The 13,072-nt window shown below is 47.6% G+C and overlaps 1 protein-coding gene and 1 pseudogene across 6 annotated transcripts in view; one reads left to right on the top strand and one right to left on the bottom strand.

Moving 5' to 3' along the window:
- Positions 1-704: 704 nt before the first annotated feature.
- Positions 705-8,679, bottom strand: LOC129531474 (uncharacterized; annotated as a pseudogene).
- Positions 8,395-13,072, top strand: part of CCDC85A (coiled-coil domain containing 85A) — a 208,782-nt gene continuing 204,104 nt past the window's right edge. For 3 of the 6 annotated variants that reach the window (XM_031008358.3, XM_019020599.4, XM_004029266.5), the window contains exon 1: positions 8,396-9,672. In XM_031008358.3, coding sequence (XP_030864218.1) covers positions 9,388-9,672 — 285 coding nt within the window. In that variant the 5' untranslated portion in view covers positions 8,396-9,387. Of the gene's footprint in view, positions 9,673-13,072 lie in introns of all 6 variants that reach the window. The other 3 variants (XM_019020598.4, XM_031008357.3, XM_019020600.4) reach the window with 3 other exon arrangements.

Below are 13,072 nucleotides of genomic sequence, written 5' to 3'. Positions count from 1 at the left end.
CCAAAAAAGTGACTCCTTTTCTGTCACTTTGAGAACCTGTTCTCATTCGTGGCTTGCTCTACTCCGAATGCCTAAAACTTGGATCTCACTGCATATGCCACTGTGGACCCCCTTTGCCACTCCTTGATGGCTGCCATGGAGGTCAGAGTTCTGAGAGCCACCTACAGTCCTCAGAGCACCCCTGCCTTTTGTGATGAAGGTGATCATCAGGATGCCACTCAACGTTAGCTGCATCTGTCTGGCCTGTGCCTCAGATTCCTCTTCCGCAAAATGGAATAATAATATCTGTTCCATAGATGGTTCCAAAAGATGATGTGCCTCATCCATGATAGTTCTTGTCCAGTCACAATATGATCATGGCCCCTTGGAAGGTTTCATTCTGAAAGGCAATGAGTGTACCTCAACTTTTGGCTTATCATTTATAAGTTTTGATTATATGGGGGGCATTTGAAGCAAACACCTTAGGGGTGACACTGATTCTTTCAGGGCCTGACCTGTTTGAGAAATAGGCAAGAGCAGACTCCCTAATCAAACTTGCACATCCTCAAGGCAGCTGATTTCTGTGTTAGGAGAAAAGCAATCTTCTTGAGCAAATGTGTGAAGAGGAATTTTCACTTCTGAGGCTCTTCATTAAGTCTATTTCAGGAATCTTAGCAAAGGGACTGAAAAATTCCAGATCCTATGGGGGTGGGATTGCACTGGGACAAGCAGAAGCTGGCCAGGCCTGCCAGGAGTTTGCCTTGCAAGTCAGACCTGTTAGGCAGCCCCTGCTTTTTAGCATTTTCTTCCTATTCTTGGAGTTATGGCTTCTCAGAAACATAAGTGACCAGGCAAGCAGGCGTTACAATGGCTGTGTGGGTTGTTTGTGATCTGCAGCTCTTCCATGTGGAGATCTCTTCAGGAAGCAGCCTTCCCTTTGTGCTTTCCCTGTATGCACACAAGAATATGGGCACCACAGAGACTGAGCTTCAGATCCATTTGAACAACCTTTACTGCACTCCTATGGCAAACACTTTAGTTCCCAGGTGCAGCAGAGTATTCATTCATGAATAAGACAGATCCCTGCCCTCTAAAAAGAAAATCAATAGGTATCCACCAGGTATAAAGTAAGAAAGACGGTGATAACTATACTAATACAGATAAAAACATAGTGCTTTGTTATAAATGGTGCTATATTATTATTGTGCTCACAAACTTTGTGGCTTAAAACAACAGAAATTTATTCTCTCATATGCAGCCTAAAGTCTGAAATGAGTCTTATAAGGCAACAATCAAGGAGTCAGAAGGGCTAGGTTTTCTCTGGAGGCTCCAGGGAGAGTCCATTCCTTGACTCTTCCAGTATCTAGTGGCAGCTAGCATTCCCTGACTTGCAGCCACATCTCTCCAATCTTTGCCTCTGTGGTTCTTGCCTTCTCCTTTTCTTTGTGAAATCTCCTGCTTCTAAAGAAATATGCAATTGCATTTTGGTCCCACCTGGATAAGAAAACATGCAATTGAATTTTGAGCCTATCTGGATAAGCTAAGGGAATCTTACCATTTTAAGATACCTAAAGCAATCACACCTACTAAGTCCTTTTTTGCTATACATGAGAACAATCACAGGTTCTAAGGATGAGTTGGTGGTGGATACCTTTTGGATGGAGTCCACTACAGGTGCCACCCTCATTTTGCTGCTCACCCCCCAAATAGTCTGTAGCTATGCTGTCCAATATGGCAGCCACTAGTCACATGTAGCTGCTGAGCACTTGAAATGTGGCTGGTCTGAATTGAAAAGTGTTGTAAGTATAAACTACATAATCCATTTTGAAGTGTTAATAAAAAAGTATAAATTTCTCAATAATGTTTATGTTGATTACATGTTGAAATAACATTTTAGATATATTAGGTTAAAGAAAATATATTATTAAAATTATCACTTTTTTAACTTTTTAAATGCAACTACTAGACAATCTAAAATTACATGTGCGGCTTGTATTATATTTCTACAGGGTGGTGTTCTATACTATCAACAACAGTAATTTTCAAATTGCTGCATATCAGAATCATGTGGACAGTTTTGAAATACCTAGTGTCCAGACTGCACCCCAGACAAACTAAATCTAGTGAGGGGCCATCTGAAACTCCCCAGGTAATTCCAATATGCAGCCAAGATTGACAATCCATGCAGTAGAGACCTGGAGGAAAGTTAATAATACAGATAGCATTACTGGTCCAGGGATTACTACACAGAGATATGCCAATTTTCTTTACAAACAACAGGAGATACAGGCTCCTAAAGTACCCTCTGCTTTATGCTTTTCTCTCTGGAATGCATGCTTCAACATACCCACAGAGTGTAGCTGTGAGTCTAGGGTTCGGGAGGGGGCAGAACAGCTGTTTCCATGAGCCAAAAGACACCTGGCATCTTAACAATCTGAGAGGCAGGCTGGCTGGACCTCTCTTCTTTGCGTACTCCTGGTGGTTAGATAAACCCTTCCCTGGCCATTTCTACCATAGTTCCTAGGGGAACAAAATAGGATAAAAGGCAGCAAGCTCCTCAATGTTCAGTTTGTAGGGCTAGATAAGGCAAAACACTTTGGGAGTAGCTCACAGTGGAAGTATCTTTGGGGCCATCCATCAATAACATTACCACCAGAGGTTTCTGTTATTTTAGGGGAATTCCCAGCTACTTACTAGTTCCACACAATGACGGTGTTCTCTGGATCTCAACTCAGAATTAGGTAACAAAGCTAAAATTGAATGTACTTCTATTGAGTTTTGAGGTATTGCCTGGGAAATTGGTTCTTGATGGAGCAAGACAGGGCGTTTCAGTGGCTGCCTATGTTATTTGTTGTAACACAGAAAAATGAGATAAACCTCAGCCTTGTTTGTATATATGATATTTATGTCTGGCATCAACAGCAAATAAGCTCATTGCCTGAAGTGCATTTTTTGCATAAATTTGAGGCTAACTTGTTAAAGCATCATATTATCCAACACTTAAACAATTTTGAAATATTAAAAAAATTTCTGAACTACATATCACTCTTCTGACTTCCAAAATAGCATATACTAAACAGTAATGATATTTTCAAAAGGAAGAGGTCTTGTGTATGTGTTTGGGTGGTGACCCAACCCAAACAAGAAGGATATTTTAAAAAAATCAGAATGAAGGCCCTTGGAAAACTTGTTCTCTCCTCCCTTCCCCCTTCTTTCTTTCCTCCTTCCCTCCTGTATTTATTGAATACTAACTCTGTGTTAGGAAATAGACTTTGTCTTCAGGGAGCTTAGGAGCTAAAAGAGGAAAAAGACATTGTCTTAGTCCATTTGTTCTGCTATAAGAAAATACCTTAGACTAGGTACTTTATAAATATTAGAAATGTATGTCTCATATTTCTGGGGGCTGGGAAGTCCAAGATCAAGAGTCCAGTAGATTCAGTGTCTGGTGAAGGCTCACTCTCTGCTTCACAGATGGCCCCTCTTACTGTGTCCTCACATGGTGGAAAGGCAAAAGGAGCAAAAAGGGACAAATGCTGTTTCCCCATCTGGTAGAAGAGAAGGGTGGGCAAAAAGGGACAAACTTGCTTTCTCAAGTCCTTTTATAAGGGCACTAATCCCATCCATGAGGGCAGAGCCCTCATAGCCTAATCACCTTCCCAAGGCCCCCTCTTAATGCCATTACCTTAAGGTTTAAGTTTCAACATATGATTATTGGAGGGACACATATTCAAGCCAAAGCAGACACCAAAGTAAATGAGAGACAGAAAACATACGGTCTATAATTGAAGATGAGACCCTTCTCCCCGTCCCTCCCTCCCTTCCTCTCTTTTCTGCCGTACTAAAAATGCCAGCAGTAACTTGCAAAGATACATACACATAAGGTTAAAAAGAAGAAATTGTGAGGGAGAAATTTGAAAGTGAGAAAATGATGGAAGTCAGGTTAGTCAACAGATTACATTCCTTAAGTTTTCTCTAAATTATTGAAGGTGGGCCACAAATTTAGATCTAACTTCCTAGAAGCCAGCACAAAGAGGAATACATAACCAATTGCAAAATTCAGTGTCCATAGGATGAAAATTATGTAGTTCCTCCAAAGAACCACAGGGATTAGGTGCAGTTTTTATAAGGTATTATGGGATGTCGTGAGCAATGTCCTCAGTAACATCCCTAATGGCACCAAGGAGTTCTGTAGAGCATGACAAAAATTTGTATGGTTTGGAGAAAGCAGAAAAGAGATAATATTAAATCCTGGCCGGAGCTAAACCCTTTTGTTGGGATTGGACTGGATTAGTCTGAGCCTCTGCTTATATTTTCCTGTAATTCAGCATTCTATTTTACGTACTGCACTAGGGGTACGCACTGGAGGTTATGGGAGTGGAGACGGACACTCACCTTTGCCTCTGCCAGGGAAATGTGGGCTGATGCCAGCACTCTGGATAAGATGATGCCTTTTGAAGGATCTGGTTGGAAGTTATTCAGAAGGATAAGGCAAGGAAGGCATTCCGTGCATGAGAAAAGAGCATCAGTGTGGTACAGAGGTATATTGAATGCTGACAGGGAGCTACAGGCAGTTTAGAACTGAAAAAGTATGAAATATGAGGGAAAGTATGGTAGGAGGTGGAGCTGAAAAAGTAAGCAAGCATCAGACTGTGTCCATCTTATATGCTCTGCTAAGAAATGTAGCTTCACTGCACAGAAAGGTGCTGAGATGCCACCAAAGGGATTTAGGCAGGGGAGTTGTATCTGCTAACTATTGCATTAGTAATGCTGCACAATAAATCTCCCCAAAAGTCAGTAGCTTAAACAAGTCTTGTTTTCTCACACACAGATCTGTGAGTCTGTGTGCATGGCTCTGCTTCATGCTGCAGATCTTCAGGTTGGCTGGGGTGGCTGAGTGTGTGGCTCAGACTGAAGGAACAGCAGCTACCCAAGGTTAGCTCTTCTCCTGGTGAAGCATGGAAAGAACAGACGGGCGAGTGGGCAGACAGACGCCTTTTGAGACCTCTTCAAAGAAGGGGTACATTGTCAGGTGCACACACATGCGTTAGTACAGCAAGTCATATGCTTGCAATATGATTTTCAATACCAGTAGGGAGGGGAGAAAAACTGCCCCCTGTAGGGGAGGCGCTACAACATCACACGGTGGAAGGGGATGTTAATTTTTTTTTTTTTTTTTTTGAGACAGAGTCTCGCTATGTCGTCAGGCTGGAGTGCAGTGGTGCGATCTTGGCTCACTGCAAGCTCCGCCTCCTGGGTTCACGCCATTCACCCACCTCAGCCTCCCGAATAGCTGGGACTACAGGCACCCGACACCATGCCCGGCTAATATTTTGTATTTTTAGTAGAGACGGGGTTTCACCGTGTTATCCAGGATGGTCTAGATCTTCTGACCTCGTGATCCACCCGCCTTGGCCTCCCAAAGAGCTGGGGGATTACAGGCGTGAGCCACCACGCCTGGCCAATGTTAATTAATTTTGTAGGGAGGTTGTGAAAAATTATCAGCAATAATTCAATCTATCTCAGGGGTAAAGTAGCTAGACTTGACTTTTTGAGATGATTCACTTGGGAAGTTGTGTGGAAAGCAGATTCGAGAGAGGTGATGCTGTAGTCAGAGGGACCAGTGAGAAGGGTCAGGTGAGACTTAGTGAGAACCTAGGCTGAGCAACAGTGAGCTGGGATGAAATAGAGTTGACTCAAAAAAATTATATGATATAAAACCATCAGGACTAAAGACTTAGGGTCATTTATGGCTGGTTTTCAGAAATCTCCATTTAACTAATATACCCAACTTAAAACACTGTTCTAGCTTCCCTTGCAGCTGGGAGGTGATCATATGGTAAGCTCTGCCTATTAGAACATAAACAAAATTCACTGGGTCAATTACCAGGATTTTTTTTTTTTTTTGAGACAGGGTCTCACTCTTTCGCCCAGAGTGGAGTGCAGTGGCACGATCCTGGCTCACCACAACCTCCGCGTCCCAGGCTCAAGCGATTCTCCTGCCTTAGCCTCCCGATAGCTGGGATTATAGGCACGCACCACCATGCCCAGCTAATTTTTGTATTTTTAGTAAAGATGGGGTTTCACCATATTGGCCAGGCTGGTCTTGAACTCCTGACCTCAAATGATCCACCTGCATCGGACGCCCAAAGTGCTGGGATTACAGTTATAAGCCACCACCCCCGGCCACCAGGAAAAGTTTTTAAAGGGGCATGTGCCCCTTTGCAGTTGTTATTACCTTCTTCCTGCCTTACATGTAGCTGGATGGCTAGAGTTCCAACAACCATGTTATGGACATGAGGCAATCATCCCAAAGGGGACTGAGCAGAGAGAAGGAGCCTAAGATTTTGACGACCTCATGAAGATACCATACCAGCCCTCAGCTGCCTCTCTTTAGAATACTAGGTAGGTGAGAAAAAATAAATGACTTTTTTAAAGTGACTGTTTTTTGAGTTTCTGTTTTTAGCAGTCAAATGAAACTCCTGACACCATACATGACCTTAGCAACATGAAGCAACATTATTCATTCATGCAGATAATTATTATTCTGAATCAATGACCAAAATTAGAAACATCAAAACCTTAAGGTGATCTAGCTCAATTGTAATCCACTGCTAGTGTATATAATTTGTGGAGACTTTTTTTTTTTTGGCTTTCCTTCTTCCTTGTCTTCCCAACACAAGTCTAATTTTTCCTCTCAGCCATCTATCTGATTTCTCATATCTATCAGGTGTTAACTGATCAGAGGGAGTTAGCAGAGAAGGGGGCTGGCTGTTTCATTTTAGAATACGACTCTTGAAGAACCCATGATGGAGGAATAAACAGAAGTCCTGGTTCCTATTTCTAGACAAGAGGCTGCCCAATGTAATATGTAATATCAGTAATAATAAGGTTGCATTTCTGTAGGGTGGCTCGATCAAGCGCTTCTTGTATACCATATCATTAGCTGCCTGAGGGCCAGTAAGGTCGGATGGTTTGTTCAAGGACAAGAACTAACAAGTAACAGAGATAGGACTTATCTTTTTCTGACCTTCACTTTCCCTTTCTGTGACAAAACTGGTCTTAGGAACTGTGTTGAGCAGAGCCTTCTGTGGGCGTGAGAGCGGCTTGGAGGTGTCAAAGAAAAATTGCATCCGATATAGTTAAACAGACAAGGGGGATTTATTCAAGGCTATTGCAATAGGGAAGAGAGAGAGGGGGGAGGGAGAGGGGAACTAGTAGAAGACTAGTGGAGATTAGGATGGGAAGTTGGTCAGAGTAATGAGGCCATTTGTGTTTCCTAATTGGAACTTATTAAAGTTAGGCTCCAACTCTCCACAAACACTAGGAGATAGGGACCCTTTTTTCCTTGATGATTACATTTCAAAGGGATGCCTCACAGATCCGTGAGAAAGATCCCCAGGCTGTAAAACCCAGCAAGAGGCGGAGAGATTTACATGTCAAAGGGTCAGAGGAAACATTCATCAGTGGAAGTTGGCTAAAGTAAATGCTCTGAGAAAAGGAAGGTCTGGGGCCTACAGTTAGGAAGAAACCTGTCTAAAGTTTAGTCAAGCTGAGGGGAATGTTAAGGCCATTTGGTCACCGTAAGCAGTACCACATTTCCTTGCCTCTCCCGGGAGCCAGGTCTCAGTGTCCCCAATAGGGGACACGCACTGACCGGCGGGTGAAGGGACTGATTTTGATTATCATCCTACCAGATAGAGATTATTCCCTCTGCACCCGGGTTAACTGAAACCCGGTGGGGGTAGATCCTTGCCATTTTCCGGCCCTGTACCCCACTGGAAATAACATGCGGTGGTCAAGGGCATCCACCTCTTTAGGCAAAAGCATGTTTTCAGCCCAGAGACGATTCCACCCAACTTTACAAGAGGATAGCCCAAAGATAGAAGCCAGGGACTCAGACTTCCTCCTTCCAGAAATAACCATCATAAAAAAGCCGACCCAGTAAACGCCTGGCAGCCTGCGGCATAGAAGAAAATGGAAATCTCCTTGGCTGGCATTTCAGCTTGCCTGAGGGGGCTTGCTTTGCTCCAAGGGGAGGTGACTGTGCTGACCTTCAAATCCAGGTTTCAGGAAGCAGGAGATGAAGGTATTTTATTTTCGCCTAAAGGCTTTGATATTTTTCAAATAAAAATTTAAAAGATCCAGTACCTTCTCCCGAAGCTTCTTCATAGAGTAGTGGATTTTTAGAAAAGACAAAGGCCTAGGGGTGGGGCGAGAGTGGGGGGTGGGGATGGGTAGCCCCATAAGAGCAGTGCCCTGAAGCCTCTTTTCGCCCTTTTCAGACCATTTGAATTTTCTTAAGCTCCCCCTTCCCCCAACCCCCGTTTTTGCCATTTGCCTCTCCTCCCATTCTCCAAAGTGCAAATAACTGGTTATCCCTCAGGTCCTGCTACCCCATCTTTCCTGATCCCCGATCCCTCCAAATACGAAGCACCTCGCATTTGGGTCAGCAGCTGTTTCCCCTGCCTGGTGACAAGGCCGCTGTGCAGAGGGCAGAGGAGGGAGCTTCTTTCGCCACACGGTGGCGCGCGCGAGCCTCCCAAAGCCTGGGCGGCCACAGCTCCTCACCTTCTCCCCATTCCAGCCCCACCCGCGCCCGGGCGCAGAAAGAGCCGCGCCCCCAGCCCTCCCGGGCAGGACAGCGGGGAGCGCACCTCGAGGGCCCGGGCAGCGGTCGAGTGGCAGCTGCGTCCAGCCCATGCGGGAGCTGCTGCGGGTTACGGGTGGCCCCAGCTCCAGGCTCCTCCTCCAGCCGGTCCCCCACCCTCCACCCCTTCTCGACTCGGCTCTGCAAATCGAAGGCTTCCTGGAGCAGCCTAGGAGCGGCCGCGGGCGCAGCGAAGGCGGCAGGAGGAGCGCAGCAGCCTTCGGGCAGCCGCGGCGGCGTCGCTAGAGCAGCCGGGGAGACGCCGCGGTGCCCGGCGCGCCCTCCAAGCTAGGAGAGGGGAGAAGCCGGGGGCTGCAGCTGGGCAAGGGGGAGGAAAGTGCGTGTGCGTGCACGCCTGTGTGCAAGGCAGAGAGTGCGGGGGGCGACAGTCTCGGCTTAGGGCGGAGGAGAGGGCAGGGGAACGGGGGTGCAGCTCCCCCGCTGTCCCCGAGGATTTCCCGCGGCAGCCCCGGGCTCCCCAGTGCCCCTCACCATGGACTTGCGCGGAGTTGGGACGGGCCTCGGCAGCAGCAAGCGGCTGGCTGCCGGGCCCTGGGGGAGCGCGGGCGCGCGCGCGGGGATGGCGAGGTAGGATGGCCACCCAGCGCGACCCCCGCCGCCCCAACCCAGCGGCCCCTGGGCGGTGCCGCTGACTCGCCGGAGCGCACAGGGGTGTGGGCGGAGGCGGCCTCGCCGCGCCCGCGCCTTCGGGAGTCGCCTCGCCTCTTCCACCCACTTGCACCTGCCACCCCGCGGATACCATGTCGAAGGCGGCCGGAGGCGCAGCGGCGGCTGCGGCGGCGGCGGCGGAAAGTTGTTCCCCAGCCCCGGCCGGCTCGTCCGCGGCCGCGGCCGCGCCCGCGCCCGTGGAGGACCTGTCCAAAGTGTCGGACGAGGAGCTGCTGCAGTGGAGCAAGGAGGAGCTGATCCGCAGCCTGCGGCGCGCCGAGGCGGAGAAGGTGAGCGCGATGCTGGACCACAGCAACCTCATCCGCGAGGTGAACCGCCGCCTGCAGCTGCACCTCGGCGAGATCCGCGGCCTCAAGGTGAGCGCGGGCCAGGTGGGGAGGCGCGGCGCGGCTGGGAGCGGGGTGCCGGGAGGAGGAGGCGGGGCCAGGCAAACTTTCCCTCCCTCCCTCAACAGGTGACCCTCCCCTTCTCCCAGTCGGCACCCCGTACCCCCAGTCCCCAGCCCCTGTGAAACTTTTCCAAACTTTGCAGGCGTCTGCTCCCCTCCTCTCCCCAACACGGGGCGCGCCACTGTCTGGCTGTTCGGCGTGTACTGCGGCGGGAGGCGCTGAGGACGCTAGAAAGCAGGGAGGGAGGTGAAGGGCACGTGAACCTTTCATTTCTTAGGGAGGCTGGAAAATCTGTGCCTGGGGAGCCGGGTTTCAGTCAGTTAGGCGGAAAGGCCAGTGAGGGGGTGAATCCAGGGGATCTTCGCCTTGGAGGGTCGGGAATGCGGCTGCTCTGGGCCAGCAGCTCTTGGGCGGGCAGAGGGCGAGGAAAGGGCACCACTGCCAGGGAGAGCGGCTGGCGGGGCGCCCGGGAGAAGCAGCGGGCGCCACCCTCAGAGCAGTCTTGTGTCACCGGGTACATAGGAGTTCAAGCTCTGCCTTCACGTCTTCTCCCAATTCCTGTGCTTTCCCTCTCCCGGAGTTTGGAAGGCATCCCCTGGAGTTGCCTTACTCCCCTTCCCACTTAACCCCAGGTTGACTGGGGGAAAGAGGAGGAGCAAAGCGACTCAGTATGGAAGGAGCAGCGTTTTGACAGAGTACCCCAAGTGTTGGTCAGTGATGGTTTCTTTCTGAGCCAGCCCCCCTGCCACCCTCTTCTAGGAAAAGAAGGGAAACGTCCCCCAAGCCCACTAACTTTCTTTTCTCCTTGGAGAGCGCCGGGTCTGCGAGGAGTGTGCATGCCCAGCTGCAGTACACTAGTGGCCGGGAACCGCCCTGCTGGCGAGCACCGCAAACTTCCTCTCCTTCCAGCTAGCGCTGGTGCCTCCTGGTATTCCTTCCTCTCATTGTTCTGCTTTGTTTATAGGAAGCCAGACACAAACGAAATCACTGCAGGGGCTTCAGGGAGCAAATTCCCGAAGGCACAAGCTGTTCTTTTCCCCTTTCCACTCCTATCCCCACATATCAGGCAGTAGATGCTGTTCCTGAATTGCCTCAGTGCTCCAGCTCTGGGATTCTGGGGCAAGGAAGAGTGGGAAGGGTGGAATGCTCAAGGCTCACCTATGTGCTGGGCCCAGTTCAGGTGGAGATGGCCCTCTCCCGAGGCCGGAAGTCATTGTCATATAGTCCCTAGAGTGGGTGCAGGTAGGAAGATTCCTCCATTCAGAAAAATGCCAAGGCTTACTCTCTCCTTTGGTTGAATTCATTACTAACAGAGTGTTTATTAAGTGCCAGGCTCTTTGGGGAATAGAGGCAGGCTAGTGTAGTAGGAAGATGATCTCAGAGGTGGGTTTGAATTCTAGAAACCTCATTTTCCAGGAGGGTGAGCTTGGGTAATTACTTTCTCAGATCCTCCTTTTATTCACCAATACAATGCAATGATAATAACTTTCTGAGGGTGTTATGGCAATAAGTTATGATTATGTAGGGGAAGGTTTAATACTTGACTATAAAATGGTAGTTACTGTCATCAGGAAAGGACTTACAAATCTATGGCTGTGTGTCTCCAAGATTTTGGTTTCTTAGGCAGAGCTGGACAAGGGGGCATTAGTTTGTCATCCTCTAATTTGAGTTTCTTCCATGGTCTGAACAATAGTGTGATTTAGAAGAGTTGGAAGAGTTATTATTAAATGTTTTAATAGTATGGAGCATCAAAATAATAGCTCAGAAACACTTGAAAGTTCCTTTAGGTTGTGTGGATTGACTGTGTATGAGGTCTGTGTGTGGGTAGGGGAGGGGGATGGTAGAGTGGGTTGGTAGAGTGCCTGGGCTTCATTCCAGTAGCTTCATGTAGAGAAGTAGCTATTAGGTCAGCTAAGGGCCCTTACACCCAAGTAGGAAAGTCTCCTTGTGATCTAGATTCATGACCTGGCATTAAAAGACTTTCCAGTCTACTTCCTTATCAAGTTCAGAAATGATGGGGGCAGGTTGCTTTCTGATGCAGCTTCTACTCTTCTCATGTCATCCCTGGGCCCCTGCAAGGAGCGGACTCCCAGGCTTCTGGCCCACCCTGGGTGTGCTGTGGTTTTACTCTTTGGAGAGGCCAGCCTTCTCCCTTCTCTTTTTTATTTTGGCTCAGAGCTTCCTTGGACACCATAGTAATCCGTAAATGTGGTTGATTGAATAAATGATAGGTACATATATTTATTTTGGCTTAACTGGAAGAAAAGAAGTATTTTTTTTTTTTTTGTTAAGGGCTTGGGGGAGCGTCTGAGGGCTTGGCATTCTCAGTTGAGAACTATAAATGTAGGGGAATTAAGACCATAATACATTTTCTTTTTTATGCCTCTTTCTATGAGCTGACTTTGAAATTGCATCTAAATATTTGTAAGGCTACTAGGTGTTATTGTAGCTGTGGACACAGGAGATGGCAGCATCAGTTCTTTACTTTTCAGGGGCCTGTGGCTGGGTCCTAGCACTGATTGACTTGTTTGTGTTTAGGTATTTGGAAGGCAGGGCAGTGCAGGGGCCCCGAGAAGTGGAAAGATAAAGAATTTGGATTCTGATAATTTGGGCAGCTTTGGCCAATTGTTAAACTCTCTGTCTTTCGGTTTTCTCATCTGCTCGTGGGAATTTTAATTCCACATGAGGTTTTATGAGGATGAAATATACCATAGATGAAGAAACCCCAGTGAAGTTAGATAGTTTTCTCAAGGTCACACAGACATAAAGTGTTCAAAATCGGCCTGCTTTCCTTTTCGTTTGGCTAGTTGACATTCTTTGCTTAGAATGTGTGGTCCTGGAAGGGGTGGACAAGGGAGATTCTAGTTAGGGTTATGTTGTAAGGAACTGGATTCCTGAGAACCATGTCTTTGGACTGCTGAGCATATACCAACACTTCAGGCTGCTCTGACCCAGTATCCCGGTTGGGGGCTGATTCGGGATGAATCTCTGTAGATTTGTTTTCTGCATTGCATTAATTTCCCTCCTTGGTTCCTAACCCAACCACCGACCCGCCCACCACCCTGCTCTGCAGTGAAGCAAAATAACAAATTAAAACAATCATTTAACTTTAGATACAGTACTTGATAGTCTTCAGGCATAAGATTGAAATTTTGGTTGGTGTGCTACGAAGTGGACTTAAACTTTTAAAAGTCCACTTAGACACTTGGATAATTTCTGGTGGCCGGTGGCAATGTTAAAAGGACGCCTAGTGTTTTGCAAAAGAAAGCCCAAGTCTTAGTGAGGCAGATTTGAAGAAGCTGGATCACAAGGTTATTATCAAGCTGGCTGCTTAGCTGTTCATTAGAAGGCAAAGGAAATAGCTCCG

Source organism: Gorilla gorilla, chromosome 12 (assembly GCF_029281585.2).
Source record: "Gorilla gorilla gorilla isolate KB3781 chromosome 12, NHGRI_mGorGor1-v2.1_pri, whole genome shotgun sequence".
NCBI lineage: Eukaryota > Metazoa > Chordata > Mammalia > Primates > Hominidae > Gorilla > Gorilla gorilla.
Note: the sequence above shows the minus strand (reverse complement) of the source record. Positions and strands in the feature narration are given on the sequence as shown.